The following is a 19,636-nucleotide window of genomic DNA, read 5'->3' as shown; positions in this document are numbered from 1 at the left end:
ATAAAACCCAACGGTGAAGAAGAAAAACCAAGCGCGGTTGCTTCCTGCCACTCGCATGTACAGAAATTAGAGATGGATTCTTCAAACAGTGACAAACACAATAATAATCAATCTGTTAACGAAGACCCAGCTGGTGTGGACAACGAGTTTTGTCCCGGTTTCAAGGATGTGGATGCATTTGTGAAGGTAGTGAGCTGATTAACAAGTTGTACTGTGTCTGCAGCATGTAAAACGTGGAACAGCTAACGTTAGCTAACTAGCTATATGTCTCGTAATAGTAGCTTCAGCTACGTTAGCAAGCCTAACTAATGCTTTAAAGATTCTAACAAAAAAATAATTTATACACAACATAAGCAAGAATTTTGTCTCGGGTGTTCAGGATGGTCACGCCAGGTTCCACTTCTCGCGAGCGAGAATCCTCACAGTAATACCAGAGGCCCAACTCAGCGTAAAACCTGTCTCCCTCAACCACCAGCAGGTGGAGTTGTTTCGACAAGCAATGATATTTTGTACAGAAGTCCATGAGAATGTCACATTGGGTCAACAAAAAAAAATGTATGACTTATTTTCTACGTGAGGTTGGTTTATTTACTCGAATAGAAGTTTCGTAATGCTTCAGTAATTAAGAGTGTACTGCTGTAAGTAAGACACGTGACATCCCGGAAACTTTGAGAAAAAACGCTTTCAGAGTTGTCTTGATTGCTATTCATGGTATGAGGCTAGTAGCATTTAACCATGTATCTTGTCAGTATATCCATCTTTGACGCTAGCTAGCTGCATTATGCATAAAGGTAATTTTAACTTTGAGTAAGCCTTACCCTTTCTCTTCTATAGTATGGACTGGGCACTGTCGTAGCAGCTACCAAGGCATCTGCCAGTCTACCGCAAGTAGGGGATGAATATGACTTATATCGCAGCTTCCCGGGATTTCAAGAATTCTGTGAAACTCAAGGAGATGGACTGTTGCATTGGTGAGTAAAAATTTGTAACCCCGTAATGCATTGCTTTATTTCACAGGAGGTGCAGCTGCCATAAGTGGGGAGGATAGGATCATAGTAATGACTTGAATGGAATTCATGAAATGGTATCAAACTCATTGTTTCCATACGTTTGATACCATTCCATTTACTCCAGTCATTATTGTGAGCCTCTTCACATCATCTAGCCTGAATGCTGATTGGCTGACAGTCATGGTAAATCAGACCATATACCACGGGTATAATCTTTATTTATTTTTACTGCTCTAATTACTTTGGTAACCAGTTTATAATAGCAATAAGGCACCCTGGGTATTTGTGGTATATGGCCAATATACCACAACTAAGGTCTGTACATAAGAAAATGGCCCTTAGCTGTGGTCGGGCCACATGTACATACTGGTAAAGTAGTACTGGATTGTAAACAGTTTGACATTGCTGCCAAGAAAAATGGTTGGCATAAGTCGCTCATGCACCATCTTCCCAACATGTTTGTCTTTTTCTTCCCATGGTCAGTATGAGTCAGATAATGCACCACCATGGCTGCAGAGCTCACATGAGAGACCGCAACAAACTGACGGGGTTGGAGGAAAGATTTGACTTGGTGGTTGACTCCAATGATGTCATTCTTGAGAAAGTGGTATGTATACCAAAGTGGCAACATATTCTGGACTAATGACTTTTCTAATTCCCCATTATTTTGGGAATTATTCTGAAGTCAACCCTTTTTAAAAATTGATTTTCAGGGTATTCTGCTTGATGATGCTGCCGGAGTCAACAGGAGCCAGCAACCTGTCATGCCCGCAGGTTTTCAGCCCCCTAAGATCGTTGTATCCAGTTGGAATCGTAAGGTGCAGAAACAAAGCTTCTTGGCACAGGGGCCACAAAATGACAAACCTGTCAGAACTATTGTCTAAACATTACAACTGTTATCATGGTTACTCCATACATAGTCTGAAAGAAGTCGCTGTAAAAAAATATGCAATAATCTCTACCAGACAGAATGTTGAAAAACATTTAAACGTCCACTGCCGTTCCTAAGTTTTGGGATCACTTAGAAATGTCATTGTTTTTTAAAGAAAAGCACATTTTTTTGTCCATTAAAATAACATCAAATTGATCAGAAATCTAGTGTAAACATTCATTTTGTAAATAACTATTGTAGTTGGAAACGGCAGATTCTTTTTAATTAAATAACTACATTTATCAGCAACCATCACTCCTGTGTTCCAATGGCACATTGTGTTAGCTAATCCAAGTTTATAATTAAGTCTCGATCATTAGAAAACCCTTTTGCAATTATGTTAGCACAGCTGAAAACTGTTTTAAAGTAGCAATAAAACTGGCCTTCTATAGACTAGTTGAGTATCTGGAGCATCAGCATTTGTGGGTTCGATTGCAGGCTCAAAATGGCCAGAAACAAAGAGCTTTCTTCAGAAACTAGTCAGTCTATTCTTGTTCTGAGAAATGAGGGCTATTCCATGTGAGAAATTGCCAAGAAACTGAAGATCTTGTACTACTCCCTTCATAGAACAGCGCAAACTGGCTCTAACCAGAATAGAAAGGAGTGGGAGGCCCCGGTGCACAACTGAGCAAGAGAACAAGTACATTAATGTCTAGTTTGAGAAAGACGCCCCAGTTTTCAGCTGTGCTAACATAATTTCAAAGGGGTTTTCTAATGATCAATTAGCCTTTTAAAATGATAACTTGGATTAGTTAACAAAACGTGCCATTGAAACAGGAGTGGTGGTTGCTGATAATGGGCATCTGTACGCCTAAGTAGATATTCCATTCAAAATCGTCCGTTTCCAGCTACAATAGTTGTTTACAACATTAACAATTTCTACATTTTATTTCTGATCAATGGACAAAAATGTGCTTTTCTTTCAAAAAACAAGGACGTTTGTTTATAAGTGACCCCGAACTTTTGAAAGCTAGTGTACTTTGCGGGTTGTCCTTTTGACGGTAGGAAGTGGAGACAAATGTCCACATCTTACGAAAAGTTAATGTTTATAACGTTGTTTGGAATGGTATGGTAGTATTATTGATTGTATTTTGTCTTTATTGAACAGGGTGGTGACTCTGGTTCTGGACGTAGTTCAGAGACATTCCGACTCCTCCAAGCCAAAAACGTCACCAGACCTCAGTTGAAATTCCGGGAAAAAGTTGACAATAGCAACACACCGTTTACTCCAAAGATCTTCGTCAAACCCAATGCAATAAAACCACTTCCTTCATGTAGGTCGCGTTTGCCATAATTTCCAAAAAATTCAGTTGTAACTTATTTTTGTGCCAACACTTTCCTGGTATTTAGAAATTACACATCAGCATTGTATTACCCAATATGATCGATTGTGTTCCATGTAGTTGCCAAAAATACAAAATTCTTTACTAAAAAGTACCAATTAAATAAATTGTACATGCAATGAGGTGCGATGAAGATGTCCATTGATTCAGTCTTTCCTGTTGTAGATTTTACCAACAAACACATTCGCAAAGAGAGACCAGAGGATTTGGATGTCCCTGCCGCCCTGGCTGATTTCATTCACCAGCAGAGAACTCAGGAGCATGTAGAAGACATGTAAGACATTCTGAGTCTGTGTACTCTTGTTCCAAGGTTGAAATGTGATAACATCCCATCTGACATTGCTATCATTTTTCCTCCATAGGTTCACTCACCCATACCAATACGAACTGGATCACCTTGCGTTACCCGAGAATCTTCTGTCCAAGCCTGAACCCCAGGTAAATTGTTTGGTTAACACTTTATTTGAGGTATAGCGTCATAACTAGGATCCTGCGTTTTGAGCAATAAAATAAGACACTGGTATTTCAAGCATTATCTTGCTAGTGTCGCTGCAGGTAAAAAGTCAGAGGAAATGTTATTTACACAAGATGTCTCCAATCAATGTCTGGTTGTGCGTGTGTGTGTTTGGTGGGGGGATTGCCTGAGTCAGGGGAGGCTCTGTGAATCTTGATCGCACAAAACCTATTATTTAGCAGGGAATATTATTTGTAGATCAATGATTATACACCTCACTCTGCTCAAGTTGACTCTTAACGGACTCAATCTAATTGTTAGTCTCATACACAGTTCACTGCAGATATAAAAGTACAGTAGTGTGTTTGTGCTAGCTCACTCAACATTGCAGTACAATATCAATAATATACAAAGGTCAAATAAAAAATTACTAGTAATTGTAAGGTATATACATAGTATTATAACTATGTGCACAATAGTATATACAGTACAAATTAATGTCCCATGACAAGTATGACTGTATACAAATAAACTGGATAGTGTGTTGGTCACGCAGTTGAATAAATAGTATAAAATAGAACAGCAGCGTTGACATTGGTTGTGTGCTTGAGTGGAGAGTCAGTGCAAATAGTCTATGGTGCAGGTCTGAGCAGGTAGACAGCTAGGGTTAGCTGTCTGGTGGCCTGGTAGTAGAAGCTGTCTCAGAACCTGTTGGTCAGATGGTAAGAGTTAACTGTCCATGGCCCGAGTGACTGAAGTCCTTGATCTTCTGGGCCTTCCTCAAACACCGGTTTCTATAAATGTCCTGGAGGGCAGGGAGCCTGCCCCCGGTGATGTGTTGAGCCATCCTCACCACCCTCTGTAGAGCCTTGCGGTTGTGTGCGGTGCAGTTTCCCTGCCACGTAGTGATGTAGTCGGTCAAGATGCTCATTGGTGCGGCTGTAGAACTTCTTGAGGATTCGAGGTCCCATGCAAAGTTCAGTTGCCTGAAGTTGAAGAGGTGCTGTTGTGCTTTCACCACTGTCTGTGTGATTGGTCCATGTCAGATCCTCTGTGATGTGTATGCCAAGGAACTTGAATCTTTAGACCCTCTACTGCAACCTGCTGATGGAGATTGGGGGTGTCCCCTCCTGTGTCCGGTAGTCCACGATCACCTTGGTTTTGCTGACATTGAGGGAGATGTCATTTTCCACTGCAAGTGCTCTCACCTGCTTCCTGTCTCGTCGACTATCAGGCCCACCACTGTTGTGTTGGCAAACTTGATGGACTATTAGCAGGGATGCAAACTGTTGAGGGCCCAAAAAGGTTACTTTTCTTATTTTTTTTTGCACTGAAACATGCAAAAATCCCTTCTAGGGGGAAATGTGGGTTAACTAATTAAACAAATAATATTTTATCTACATGATCAATCTGTGTAAAATAGTGGTTAATGTGAACCTAACTCACAGCTTTAAAAAATAAGGAAAGCATTCCAATTATTTGTTTCCTCGACTTTATTGCAAATGGCACTCAAGTTAAGAAAAAAACAATACACTGATTTTGCTGTTAGCCAAGACAGCCTTTATAATAGAATGCTTGTGACCACACACACACACACATCTAAATATTGCACTTGGGGGAAAAAACATCTTAAGTAGAAAGAGACAGAGGCATTCTATTTTTGCTCTATTATAGTGGCCATCGATCAAGTGCACAAGGCTACATGTGTGCAAAAATGTAATAATCCCCCCTCACTCACAAGTGTTACTGTCAAGTTCAAAACAACAAAAGCAATATCTTTCGGCTACTGCACATTATTACATTGTAGAACAGATGTCCACAGGCAGAAAGTGTACAATGTGCCAGCAGAGCATGATACCCTTTGTTGACATAATTGATCTCTTTCAGGCAGAGAATACACCCGCTATACCCCTTTTTATCCACTGTATTGAAAAAGTGAGAAAGGGGGAAAGTGTGTGGTGGTCCTTTCACCTCTATAGTGGCATCCAGCTTAAGCCAGCTCCAGTGACACTTAACTGTTTAACAAGTAATGCCTCATTTTCACACAATTCTCTCATTCTGAAAATTAACTTACTGTATAGGGAAAACATTAGTTCACAGATTGTAGTTAGTTCGATAGCTAGTTAACATTTCAGAATTCCAGGGTCCAGTAAGCAACTAACGCGTTCTAACTTGAGGAACGGCAAGGAGTGGTATAACGTTACCAGTTCATACTAGATCGAATTGGTTAGGTTACTAACGTTGGTTCATCTGATGATGTAACATTAGCTAGCTAACGTTAGCTGTCTGACTTTATTTTCACATCATAAACTAAATTATTTGATCAGTTCAGTTGGCTAAAGTTGCTCAACATTTCTCTGGCAAGCTATAACGGGTAATTCGATCCAGCTAGCAAGATACTTAACAATGCTAACAATACTTGTTCCACCACACTTTCTGCCTCAACTCAAACTTTCCAAATGCCAGTTTTCGGTTACAGCTCATGAAGTACGCTTCATCACCTTCTCACCCCCGTCTCCGTGGTCAGGCTTCTCACCTACCTCTTTGTTATCGTTCAGGGGACGCGCTGCTGTAAATTAACCACGCCTCTTTCCGAGCGCGCGCTGATGTTGTAACTAGCTAATTGGTTGTCTTTTCTCCAGTCGCGTGCTGCATTCTGTTATGTAAATGATTGGTTTAGATACACCCAGTATTGCTCCAAACGCGCATCACTCGTTCGCATTACAGCCAGTCGTCATCCAAAGCCCCCCTCTAGTTTGCAGTTAAAGGGGAGAGTCAATAAAAAACAACCATTAAAGTATATATAAAATAATAAAGTCCAATATTTTCACTTGAAAATACCCCACACGGGCACTTGTTGCAGATTACAATAATATATTCAGCAAAACCTGCAACATTGGGCTACTTTACTACAAACAAAAATATGCATTATCATGCCTGAGACCTTGTCAAGTCCATCTGGTGTCACTTTCATTTTTGAATAGCTAAATACACTTTGACGCAGTCATGAAGTATTTTGACCATGACACCTGACACTTTGTTGACCTTGACATTGCTGGATATCTTTATTGAAAGCTAATATTGGTCAAGTTCGCCTCTGGCACAAATAAGCACTTTTTTTTGTGATACATTTTCTCAATTGATGCCAGACTTCATTTTCTTTGTTTTTATTTTTCAGATGTACAAACCACTTGCTGAGACAAAGTGCTCATTCATTGACAATCTGGAGGATCTGGTGGCAGTAAATGAGAAACTGGCCAAGACGTCAGAGTTTGCAGTAGATCTGGAGGTACAATTGAGGGTTTTACACATGTTCCTCTGTCTGAGACAATTAAATTGTACCTCAAATAACTAAGCTTTAAAGATGGGGGAAATTAACGCTTGCTAGTTTTAGCCTTTTGTGACCTCTCATCTGTCCTACCCAACCAGGATTTTCTGTTGAATCATGTGTATCTTCTCTCTTAGCATCACTCCTACAGAAGTTTTTTGGGCATCACCTGCCTGATGCAGATTTCAACACGGGATGAAGACTTCATTATAGACACCTTGGAGCTGCGTAGTGAGCTGTACATACTCAATGAGGCTTTCACAGATCCCGCCATCGTCAAGGTCATTTCCTGGTTGTCTAAGCACATTTTGGATTTCACAGCCCAATGCTCAATAATGGCAATGTTAGCAGGCTTAGCATTTCAGTTTACAGAAACTTCAGTATAGCCTAGAATTTGAGTCACTAATGTAGGTTTATATGGCTTTCACAGGTTTTCCATGGTGCCGACTCTGATATTGAGTGGCTGCAAAAGGATTTGGGCCTTTACATTGTCAACATGTTTGACACTCACCAGGCGTCACGTACCCTTAATCTGGGCAGGCACTCGCTTGACCACTTGCTTAAGCTGTTCTGCAACGTGGACTCTGACAAACGCTACCAACTGGCAGACTGGAGAATACGGTAATGTCATTTCGCTAACCCTCTATTATGCACTTTGATGTTGTAGATGTTCATGTGTGCTTTGATTGTTCATGAATGTGTACTAAATAGTTTTCACTTAAAGCTGTTCACGTTGGCCTGGGAGCAAAATATGATTTGATTGAATTGCTTTTGATTTTCCCTAGGCCTTTGCCAGATGAGATGTTTCAGTATGCCCGGGCAGATACCCACTACCTCCTCTATGTCTACGATCGGCTGAGGGTGGACCTGTGGGACGTGGGCAATGGGCAGCCTGCCCTGCTGCAGATGGTCTGGCACAAAAGCAAAGACATCTCATTAAAGGTACACTTCTCGAGCTGAATAGCGCGACTGAACATTACCGCACCACCTAGGCCTAATTCCCTTGTTAACTTGTTCAGACAATAACAGTGAAAACCCCTCTCTGCAGAAATACATGAAGCCGCTCTTCACCGATGACTCCTACATGGACCTGCTGAGGAAGCAGAAGAAGGCGTTCAACACGCAGCAGCTAACTGCCTTCCGACTGCTGTACGGCTGGAGAGACAAGCTGGCCAGACAGGAGGATGAGAGCACTGGGTAGGGAGGGTCTTGCCTATGGACCCATTTGGCGTTTGCTCGCTTAGGATCCAGATGCTCAAGAGTATTTGGTTTGGATTGTGAAGTTGGTCTATGAAAGCCAGCTTTATACTGTCTGCTACATTTGCTGCCCTCTTTCCCCAGTAAGCTTCTCACACTGCTTGATATGTAAAATCACCTGATTCATCTCAAACTGAGATAGAAATAATGAAAATGGCAAGGGTTTTTGTTAAGTATATGACTTTTATTTAAACTTGCTTGCCATGTGTTTCAGATATGTCCTGCCCAATCATATGATGATTAAGATCTCTGACATCCTGCCCAAGTAAGTTGAGATGCCGGTCCCCCCCAAAAAACACACCTGTGCATATGCACACACACAAACATTAATACCATGTTAAACAATCCCCATCTGTTTTTCTTCTACCAGAGAGCCTCAAGGCATCATCGCTTGCTGTAACCCTGTCCCCCCATTGGTGCGGCAGCAGGTCAACGAGCTCCACCTATTGGTGCAGCAGGCCCGGGAGATGCCCCTTCTCAAGGTGAGACATGCCTGGGGGCAGTGTTGATTGTATACTACATTTAACCTCCATCAACTACCTGAATTAATTGAGTTATTTATTTTCAATGATGACAACCTCACTAACCAGCCTGACACATCTTGGTTTGGGTGACTTGATGCTGTTATAGTGTCAAATAAGTAACTAGTGAATAAAGGTACTCTAATAAAATCTGATTTTTCTGGTAACATACAGATGATGTTAGCAGATGTTAATGCGAGTGTTTGTTCTTCTAGTTCCGACAGTGCGGTAATATCTAACAAGTAATTAACAATTCCCCAACAGCTATCCAATACACACATCTAAAAGGGTGAATGAGGATATGTACATATAAATATATGGATGAGTGATGGCAGGACGGCGTAGGCAAGGTGCAAACGATGGTATAAAAAACAGTATATACATATGATATGAGTAATGTAAGCTATGTGAACATTGTTTAAAGTGACTAGTGATCCATTTATTAAAGTGGCCAGTGACTGGGTCTCAAAGTAGGTAGCAGCCTCTGAATTAGTGATTGCTGTTTTAACAGTCTGATGGCCTTGAGATAGAATCTGTTTTTCAGTCTCTCCGTCCTAACTTTGATGCACCTGTACTGACCTCGCCTTCTGGATGGTAGTGGTGTGAATAGGCAGTGGCAGTGTTGTCCTTGATGATCTTTTTGGCCTTTCTGTGACATCGGGTGCTGTAGGTGTCATGGGGGGCATGTAGTTTGCCCCCTGCATTTATACAATGGATTTCACTTGAATCAATGTTTTCTGTGTGTGTGTGTATATAGGCTGAAATTGTGGCTGACAAGAAGAAAACACTCACGCCCATAAAAAAGGTTTGTAAAACTAGTTAATTGATACCACATCCACTTGGTTATACATTTTCACAGGTCATTTATGAGCAAAACTGCCTATCTGAAGTGCCATGCATTGGTTCTTTTTGCAGCCAGAAATTCCTCTTTTTGGTCCTCATGATACATCCAGAGTCTCTGAAAGTGATATCCCCAGCTTTAACCCAGATAGTAAGATATATCTTGAGTCCATTGTTAACATTAATTATGTTGTCCTTGGCTATAGTCAATTAAACCAATGAAAATGTACTTTGCGTCTACTTTCAGAACTCTCAACCAAAAAGGGGGCACTCTTTTCTGAAGAGGAGCAGGGAGAGGAGGTTGACATGCATAAAATGCTGGGTCTAGTAGTTTCAGCAAAAATCACATTGTTTGAGGTAAGAACTATGATGTCTGGTTGTGTTTTGGCCCATGAATGAATGGTACACTACAGTACACCTCTCAGATTTGTTGTCTGTTATAAGACTTGTTTGAAATATGACTGTAATGATCTCGGTTGGTGACTTGCGTGTTTTGTGCTTCTTTTGAAGGAGGACACCGTCAAAGACCCTGGTAACCTCACAGTGGCTCAACAGAAAGCATGCAGGGTTGTCGAGTCTTTTCAGAACCCTTTCCGAATGGTAAGTTGCATTGACCTGGTAATGCGTGGTTAACCAATGATGTGTTTTGTTTGTGTTGCTATAATGCATCCTCTTGTTTTTAGTATCTACCGTCAAACGACATCCATATCTCCAAAAATGCTAAGTTCGACCCCTCTACGAAAATATATGAGGTATTTATTAATTCATTGATATTTGTACATAACAATGATTGTGGCAGAAATTATGCCACTGAAATCTGAACTCGAAGAAGGTCAATATTATCTTGAAGTTCGAGCTGTCGAACTTAATTTGTCCTGCTTGTTATATTATCCACTATGTTTCAACAGATCAGTAATAGATGGAAGCTGCAGAGTGTGGAACAGCAGCAGAAGGAGGTAGAGGCCAAAAAGAAAGCGAAGGAAGAGGCAAAGGCAGTAGCAGGTGTGGTGTACTTGACTTGATTCAAATTAACTTTCTAAAATTATTTCAAACCATCCTTTGTGAATATTGTGAGATTTATTGTCCTACAGAGGAAAGGAAGAAGGCCAAGCAGAGCTACCAGGAATCACTTCAGAATGTTGCGACTGTGCGCCAGCAAGCTTCAGTGAGTAGTTTTCAAATTTCTTCAGAGCTATAAGAAAACATTTTCAATTCTGTGCAGGCAAGTTCTCATTACATTGTGTTTACATTTCCATCAGGAATCTATAAAACCAGGAGGAAAGAAAAGGGAGAGGGTTGCCAGTGCGACAGGAGAATCGACCCCAAAACCTAACAAGAAACTAATGAAAGCTGCTGTGAAGAAAAACGAGGACTCTACAACACCTCTCGTTTTCAAACCATATGACTACAGCCAGTCAGATTTCAAAGTCTTTGCTGGTACGCAACCACATGTATTTGTTTATGTTCTATCTGACTTTGGTCATGATATTTGTAGTTGGTTGATGCGATTATTTTGCATCTCCACACATGACCTTTCTTTCTCATTGTATGTGGTGAAATAAATAATTTTGTGATGTTCTAGGGGCCAAAGGAAATGATGGTAAACAGTTTGATCCAGACAGACAAGGTCATGAACCCAGGAAAAAGGTATTATTAACATCAAGTTATAATTATTACATTTGCCAAATTAACCCACTGTGTACATTGTGCATTCAATGTCATCTTGCTAAGTCTACCTTTAACATTGGCAAGATATTTGTGGAAAAGTAACAGTACTCATGGCTATTGTAATATCAAGTGAACATTCTTTTTGGTTTCTGTAGAAAAATGCAAAAGCACAAAAATCGAATGCCTGTGCTGGAAACCGAAGTATGTCCTTTTTTGGTGGAAAATCCGAAAGGTAACAAGATCCATGCTTGCTGTTTTGGAGACACCATCGTACTTGCTCGCAAAGATATTTGCTGTGGCTAATTAACAGTAAATAAGTTAATTGCTTAGCCACAATTAGGCATGGTGTTTAGCTAGCCACCTAAAACTGTTTACAGTTAACAATCTCGTCTACTTTTTCTAGAAAATGGCGGGTATCTCCAGTTTACATTTTACCATTGTGACGTGCATATTAATTTTCTATCACAATTCCAGTTTTGATTGTTCTACTAATATCACTGTGTTGGTTTTCTTTATTCATCTTGCAGAGGAGTCCGTCGTAACTGGCCTAAAAGATAGGTCTACCCATCAATGAACTTTTCTTCTCTTCTCAAAAAGGAAACCTGTTTTAAAATTAGATTGTTTTGTGTGTGGATCTAGTTACCCTATGTCAGTACAGTGGTGCACAAAATATTTTTTTCTTTAACAAAGTATTTGCAGCCTGCTTATTAAAATAGTTTTTAAGGGAATTTGTCTTATTTTATTTGTTGATGGAATCCTTACAAAATGTGCTTGCAAACATTCAGACTAGACTTTCAGGTACATTTTTAACCACACTTGTTGTTAAAGCTCATACAGTTATTGGCTGCCACTCATTAAAAGAGGAACTGGTCAAAACTGCAGACTTTGGGAATGATCATTTTGAAGACATTTGCAGTAGTTTTCATAAATTGAGTACCTTTCCAAGATTAGTTTTGTAAATGATCAGCAACCAGTGACTGTTGTCTAATGGGCAACAAGTTCTATTATACCTGGCTGAAAGTAATGGTTGAGGGGAGAGCCAAAGAACAGGAGCGTAGGAAATCCCTTTTGTTATACTGACTGTGTATTAATGCCTGTTGACTGATACTATCTTGTAAAGACAGACAAAAAAAGTTAACAAATTGACAAAGTATCTATTCTAAGCTACCTCAATATGCAGATAAATGGACAAAATATACTGTATATTATATGTCCACAGCGACGGATTTGTGCTTTTTTTCAAACACCTATTTTTCAGTGGCAATTGATGGGATTATAACTGACTAAATAGACCCAGAAAAAAAAAGAACAAAAAGGAATTTTCATTTCAGTTGACCGAAACAAGACAAAATTATCTGACAACTTAATGCATTGTTCCGAAACTGGGGCGAGAGGTGTGCAGGAGCAGCGCTTAATTATTAAAAAAATTAAGAACTTTGTGCTTATCACTGGAACTCTTAATCTCAAACTCTTCTCCAATCCAGTAGGTCAGGTGTTCCTAAACTTTTTCACTCAGGCCCCCCTTTTAAGCGCAAGGGAACATCCCGCCCCTGCACGCACACCACATCTATTTATATAAGCACGGTTCATGACACAAACTGTTTGTGACTTAAGTTTAAGTGACTTAAACATTACAACAATCTATGGGCTAAAAAACATTAGCTGACTAGTTGGGTTAGTTGATCTGGACATTTCTGACAATTTATAAATGGCTCTGTAAGGTATGCAATGATTGACAGGATAAGAGGAAAACTGATGCACTACCCAGTTAAACCTTGTGCATTCTACTATTACAATTTTCAAGAGTATGTTGAAAACCTGACTTGAGTTACCCCAGAAGCCTTTCTGACCTAAACTGCGCTGCCAATTATGACATCTGTTATGATTTGATCCATGCCATGAAGTAGGGGTGATTAGATGGTAAAACTGCAAGAATTTGTAAGATTTTCACTTTGCGTTGTTTAGATAAATGATTGGGGTAGGGGAGTGAAAAAAAAAAACGTGGGATATTTATATATGGGCCCCGGCGTGCTCATGATATGCTCTTATCTATTTATTTGTGGGAGTTTAGAGTTGGACAGGTGCTCTGCTGTATGATATACAGTTTAGTTTGAGTTGAGTCGGGTCTCTGAGTTTCAAATTTGGGGAAGAAAATTTTCACCATTAAAAAAAGTAAATAAAGCATTCCTTGCATCGATCATCACATTTGGAGACTTATGTAAGATAGCCTACTATTCCTGTGATCAGTAGATTATAGTCGTATAACTTCAATCACTGTTCACAAAAAAGACTATGTAGTGGCGTAGAGTAAGCCTAGGCTATATAAGATTTTTGTGTTTGTAAAACCCACTTCATACAATTCTACACTGTCTGGAGACATTAGCAGAATATTGTTTTAATGTGACAAAAATGTACAGGGTAGAATAGTCCTATAGGTTACTGCTGACAATGACAAACAGCTCAATAAAAACAACTGTGTTTGCAACCATCTAATCTAGGCCTTTGGAAAGGGTAGACACAAATTGTACAATATGAAGTCCATCTAACCTGGAAGAGGAAATTATTGTCCAAAAATGTTTCCAGTGGCACTGACCAGTGATAGTTACCGGGGATATGGACGATGCTCCCCGCTGGTGCCAATAAGATAGGCCGCTGTTCGCTCAAGTTGTTGAATTTTGATAAGTAAAAGACCATCTCATTGTCTTCTTTACACCAATAGCGATTTTCATCCCAAACCATGTTTTCCTGCGACGAAGTTGGGGGTAGAGAATCTTTATATTTTTTTACAATTCTAATCTTGGGGAATGAGAACAGTATTATATTAGGAACGTGGCATTTTCTCACCCATAGCTCGCAGGTCTGCTCCTAATAATGTCAAGCATATAGGCTTACAAGACCACGAAGCAAAACAGTGCTGAGCAAGGCCCTGTGAGTTTTCCACCTGCCAGTGCTGGATACAAGGCAGGGTTGTTGTTTTTTTTGCAATGGCTCGCATAGCTGTCAATGTTATTGAAACCGTTTATTTTTGTGCTCAGTTTTATTAGCCACAATCTTGCGTATATTCATTTAGTTACAACACCCCTCTTATCTCGTTCTCTCATTCACACACAAACCCATTGCAATTATGCGGTAACCTATAAAGAAATGTGCGTGCTGTTCACCACAGGCGTTTTTGCAAAAAGCCATGAGTTAAATTAACTTAGGCTGCAGTGATACTGTTACCGAGTCTTGTCTTTTGCTTAGGCTGCTCATCACATTAGGAATTGGATTGTGTTAGTCTGCATAGATGCATGCAATGCTTTTGTTATAAAGGTGGGGTTTTTTTGTATTTTGTGTTCAGCACCCGCTACTCAAAACAATTTCCCGTAGCTATGCAGGCTTGTCTGCAACCTATGAAAAGGGAGATGAATACTGATTGTGAGGCCGGTTGGATGTAATTCTCTCAAACAAAGTTGTTTTCCCGCGATTGTATTTTGAAATATTATGATATGCCTAGAGAAAAAAAAAGAATGGACACTTTTAGAATAGTACCCATTTAAAATTAGTTAAATTACAATTAAGCTTGGCAATGAATGTGATATAGGCAGAGCCGGTCCTGACCTCACTGGGGCCCTAAGCAAAATTCTGCTAAGTGGCCCTCCTACCTGACCCGTGAGACATGTAAACCGTTTGCCATTGTCACACCTGACACCCGTGCTCCCACAACAATCCTCCCTCCTTTAACACATTTTGCTCCATCTGTCAGTCTAAGAATAAGTAGACCTATACAGAACAGAATGAGGTATAAACAAACAATATTTATTGAATATAATATTTTCTATAGAATCTTATGAGTAAATATTAACATAAATAAGAAATGGTAGAAAATAAAATATAACAATGAGCTTTGGCTCTGCTGCCTGGTAATTAGTCCAGTCCTTACAATATTATACAGCGTTGTCTCTACAATGTAACCATAAGCCTATAGGATATGGCTGCAGCTTTATGTCTCAAAATAGTCAAATAAAACCTATACAGCTGTGTGATTAACTTTTGGTTCCCTCTACAGCCTGGGCATTTTCAGCATCAGCACAGGCACCAGTCTATCTGGACTGTCTGGAAGAAGTTGAGAAAGTATGTCACATAGTTAAGCAGTCATTTACACACATGCACTTCTGCCGTACAATCTTAAATGTTACTAAGTGTATATATTTTAATGTTTGAATTAAAATCTTAACATCAAAATATTCCTCTTCTGCATTTTCTTGAGGCATCATAGGACATGTTTCCCCACGTCATGATTTATGCTCATGATGGCCAGACCACTCAAATGTTCATGATTTATGCTCATGATGGCCATTACATTTACATTTAAGTCATTTAGCAGACGCTCTTGTCCAGAGCGACTTACAAATTGGTGCATACACCTTATGACATCCAGTGGAACAGCCACTTTACAATAGTGCATCTAAATCTTTTTAGGGGGGGGGGGTGAGAAGGATTACTTACCCTATCCTAGGTATTCCTTGAAGAGGTGGGGTTTCAGGTGTCTCCGGAAGGTGGTGATTGACTCCGCTGTCCTGGCGTCGTGAGGGAGTTTGTTCCACCATTGGGGGGCCAGAGCAGCGAACAGTTTTGACTGGGCTGAGCGGGAACTGTACTTCCTCAGTGGTAGGGAGGCGAGCAGGCCAGAGGTGGATGAACGCAGTGCCCTTGTTTGGGTGTAGGGCCTGATCAGAGCCTGGAGGTACTGAGGTGCCGTTCCCCTCACAGCTCCGTAGGCAAGCACCATGGTCTTGTAGCGGATGCGAGCTTCAACTGGAAGCCAGTGGAGAGAGCGGAGGAGCGGGGTGACGTGAGAGAACTTGGGAAGGTTGAACACCAGACGGGCTGCGGCATTCTGGATGAGTTGTAGGGGTTTAATGGCACAGGCAGGGAGCCCAGCCAACAGCGAGTTGCAGTAATCAAGACGGGGAGATGACAAGTGCCTGGATTAGGACCTGCGCCGCTTCCTGTGTGAGGCAGGGTCGTACTCTGCGGATGTTGTAGAGCATGAGCCTACAGGAACGGGACACCGCCTTGATGTTAGTTGATAACGACAGGGTGTTGTCCAGGATCACGCCAAGGTTCTTAGCGCTCTGGGAGGAGGACACAATGGAGTTGTCAACCGTGATGGCGAGATCATGGAACGGGCAGTCCTTCCCGGGAGGAAGAGGAGCTCCGTCTTGCTGAGGTTCAGCTTGAGGTGGTGATCCGTCATCCACACTGATATGTCTGCCAGACATGCAGAGATGCGATTCGCCACCTGGTCATCAGAAGGGGGAAAGGAGAAGATTAATTGTGTGTCGTCTGCATAGCAATGATAGGAGAGACCATGTGAGGTTATGACAGAGCCAAGTGACTTGGTGTATAGCGAGAATAAGAGAGGGCCTAGAACAGAGCCCTGGGGACACCAGTGGTGAGAGCGCGTGGTGAGGAGACAGATTCTCGCCACGCCACCTGGTAGGAGCGACCTGTCAGGTAGGACGCAATCCAAGCGTGGGCCGCGCCGGAGATGCCCAACTCGGAGAGGGTGGAGAGGAGGATCTGATGGTTCACAGTATCGAAGGCAGCCGATAGGTCTAGAAGGATGAGAGCAGAGGAGAGAGAGTTAGCTTTAGCAGTGCGGAGCGCCTCCGTGATACAGAGAAGAGCAGTCTCAGTTGAATGACTAGTCTTGAAACCTGACTGATTTGGATCAAGAAGGTCATTCTGAGAGAGATAGCGGTAGAGCTGGCCAAGGATGGCACGCTCAAGAGTTTTGGAGAGAAAAGAGAGAAGGGATACTGGTCTGTAGTTGTTGACATCGGAGGGATCGAGTGTAGGTTTTTTCAGAAGGGGTGCAACTCTCGCTCTCTTGAAGACGGAAGGGACGTAGCCAGCGGTCAGGGATGAGTTGATGAGCGAGGTGAGGTAAGGGAGAAGGTCTCCGGAAATGGTCTGGAGAAGAGAGGAGGGGATAGGGTCAAGCGGGCAGGTTGTTGGGCGGCCGGCCGTCGCAAGACGCGAGATTTCATCTGGAGAGAGAGGGGAGAAAGAGGTCAGAGCATAGGGTAGGGCAGTGTGAGCAGAGCCAGCGGTGTCGTTTGACTTAGCAAACGAGGATCGGATGTCGTCGACCTTCTTTTCAAAATGGTTGACGAAGTCATCTGCAGAGAGGGAGGAGGGGGGGGGGAGGAGGATTCAGGAGGGAGGAGAAGGTGGCAAAGAGCTTCCTAGGGTTAGAGGCAGATGCTTGGAATTTAGAATGGTAGAAAGTGGCTTTAGCAGCAGAGACAGAGGAGGAAAATTTAGAGAGGAGGGAGTGAAAGGATGCCAGGTCCGCAGGGAGGCGAGTTTTCCTCCATTTCCGCTCGGCTGCCCGGAGCCCTGTTCTGTGAGCTCGCAATGAGTCGTCGAGCCACGGAGCGGGAGGGGAGGACCGAGCCGGCCTGGAGGATAGGGGACATAGAGAGTCAAAGGATGCAGAAAGGGAGGAGAGGAGGGTTGAGGAGGCAGAATCAGGAGATAGGTTGGAGAAGGTTTGAGCAGAGGGAAGAGATGATAGGATGGAAGAGGAGAGAGTAGCGGGGGAGAGAGAGCGGAGGTTGGGACGGCGCGATACCATCCGAGTAGGGGCAGTCTGGGAAGTGTTGGATGAGAGCGAGAGGGAAAAGGATACAAGGTAGTGGTCGGAGACTTGGAGGGGAGTTGCAATGAGGTTAGTGGAAGAACAGCATCTAGTAAAGATGAGGTCAAGCGTATTGCCTGCCTTGTGAGTAGGGGGAAGGTGAGAGGGTGAGGTCAAAAGAGGAGAGAGAGTGGAAAGAAGGAGGCAGAGAGGAATGAGTCAAAGGTAGACGTGGGGAGGTTAAAGTCGCCCAGAACTGTGAGAGGTGAGCCGTCCTCAGGAAAGGAGCTTATCAAGGCATCAAGCTCATTGATGAACTCTCCAAGGAACCTGGAGGGCGATAAATGATAAGGATGTTAAGCTTGAAAGGGCTGGTAACTGTGACAGCATGGAATTCAAAGGAGGCGATAGACAGATGGGTAAGGGGAGAAAGAGAGAAAGACCACTTGGGAGAGATGAGGATCCCGGTGCTACCACCCCGCTGACCAGAAGCTCTCTGGGTGTGCGAGAACACGTGGGCGGACGAGGAGAGAGCAGTAGGAGTAGCAGTGTTATCTGTGGTGATCCATGTTTCCGTCAGTGCCAAGAAGTCGAGGGACTGGAGGGAGGCATAGGCTGAGATGAACTCTGCCTTGTTGGCCGCAGATCGGCAGTTCCAGAGGCTACCGGAGACCTGGAACTCCACGTGGGTCGTACGCGCTGGGACCACCAGATTAGGTGGCGCGGCCACGCGGTGTGGAGCGTTTGTGTGGTCTGTGCAGAGAGGAGAGAACAGGGATAGACAGACACATAGTTGACAGGCTACAGAAGAGGCTACGCTAATGCAAGGAGATTGGAATGACAAGTGGACTACACGTCTCGAATGTTCAGAAAGTTAAGCTTACGTAGCAAGAATCTTATTGACTAAAATGATTAAAATGATACAGTACTGCTGAAGTAGGCTAGCTGGCAGTAGCTGCGTTGTTGACACTACACTAATCAAGTCGTTCCGTTGAGTGTAATAGTTTCTACAGTGCTACTATTCGGGGGCTAGCTGGCTAGCTAGCAGTGTTGATTACGTTACGTTGCGTTAAAAGAACGACAATAGCTGGCTAGCGAACCTAGAAAATCGCTCTAGACTACACAATTATCTTTGATACAAAGACGGCTATGTAGCTAGCTACGATCAAGCAAATCAAACCGTTGTGCTGTAATGAAATGAAATGAAAATGTGATACTACCTGTGGAGCGAAGCGGAATGCGACCGGGTTGTTGAGTGCAGAAGTTGTATTCGGTAGACGTTGGCTAGCTGTTAGCTGTTAGCTAGCTAGCAGTGTCTCCTACGTTAAGGACGACAAATAGCTGGGTAGCTGTTAGCTGTTAGCTAGCTAGCAGTGTCTCCTACGTTAAGGACGACAAATAGCTGGCTAGCTGTTAGCTGTTAGCTAGCCAGCAGTGTCTCCTACGTTAGGACGACAAATAGCTGGCTAGCTGTTAGCTGTTAGCTAGCTAGCAGTGTCTCCTACGTTAAGGACGACAAATAGCTGGCTAGCTAAACTCGGTAAATTAAGATAATCACTCTAAGACTACACACTCTAAACTACACAATTATCTTGGCTACGAAGACAGCAAAGACAACTATGTAGCTAGCTAACACTACACCAATCAAGTCGTTGA

The 19,636-nt window shown here is 42.3% G+C and overlaps 1 protein-coding gene across 1 annotated transcript; it reads left to right on the top strand.

Moving 5' to 3' along the window:
* exosc10 (exosome component 10) lies at window positions 1-12,080 on the top strand. Its single transcript, XM_035740676.2, has 25 exons — window positions 1-186; window positions 835-971; window positions 1,494-1,617; window positions 1,724-1,828; window positions 3,050-3,215; window positions 3,450-3,558; window positions 3,647-3,722; window positions 6,917-7,027; window positions 7,204-7,347; window positions 7,497-7,687; window positions 7,852-8,008; window positions 8,115-8,263; window positions 8,538-8,588; window positions 8,694-8,805; window positions 9,602-9,649; window positions 9,760-9,835; window positions 9,932-10,041; window positions 10,195-10,284; window positions 10,368-10,436; window positions 10,593-10,686; window positions 10,776-10,849; window positions 10,944-11,121; window positions 11,267-11,331; window positions 11,508-11,584; window positions 11,880-12,080. Exons 1-25 carry the CDS (start codon window positions 73-75, stop codon window positions 11,908-11,910), a joined length of 2,658 nt encoding a protein of 885 aa, XP_035596569.1. The 5' UTR covers window positions 1-72; the 3' UTR covers window positions 11,911-12,080.
* The last annotated feature ends 7,556 nt before the right edge of the window (window positions 12,081-19,636 follow it).

The sequence above is a fragment of the Oncorhynchus keta genome, chromosome 28 (genome assembly GCF_023373465.1).
Source record: "Oncorhynchus keta strain PuntledgeMale-10-30-2019 chromosome 28, Oket_V2, whole genome shotgun sequence".
NCBI lineage: Eukaryota > Metazoa > Chordata > Actinopteri > Salmoniformes > Salmonidae > Oncorhynchus > Oncorhynchus keta.
Note: the sequence above shows the minus strand (reverse complement) of the source record. Positions and strands in the feature narration are given on the sequence as shown.

Excerpts from the sequence above, each read along its gene's own strand:
- exosc10 (XM_035740676.2), top strand. The coding sequence starts at position 73 with ATGGATTCTTCAAACAGTGACAAACACAATAATAATCAATCTGTTAAC. Across the intron at positions 8,009-8,114 it reads GCAAAGACATCTCATTAAAG|AAATACATGAAGCCGCTCTT; the intron begins GTACACTTCTCG and ends CCCTCTCTGCAG. Across the intron at positions 8,264-8,537 it reads CAGGAGGATGAGAGCACTGG|ATATGTCCTGCCCAATCATA; the intron begins GTAGGGAGGGTC and ends CATGTGTTTCAG.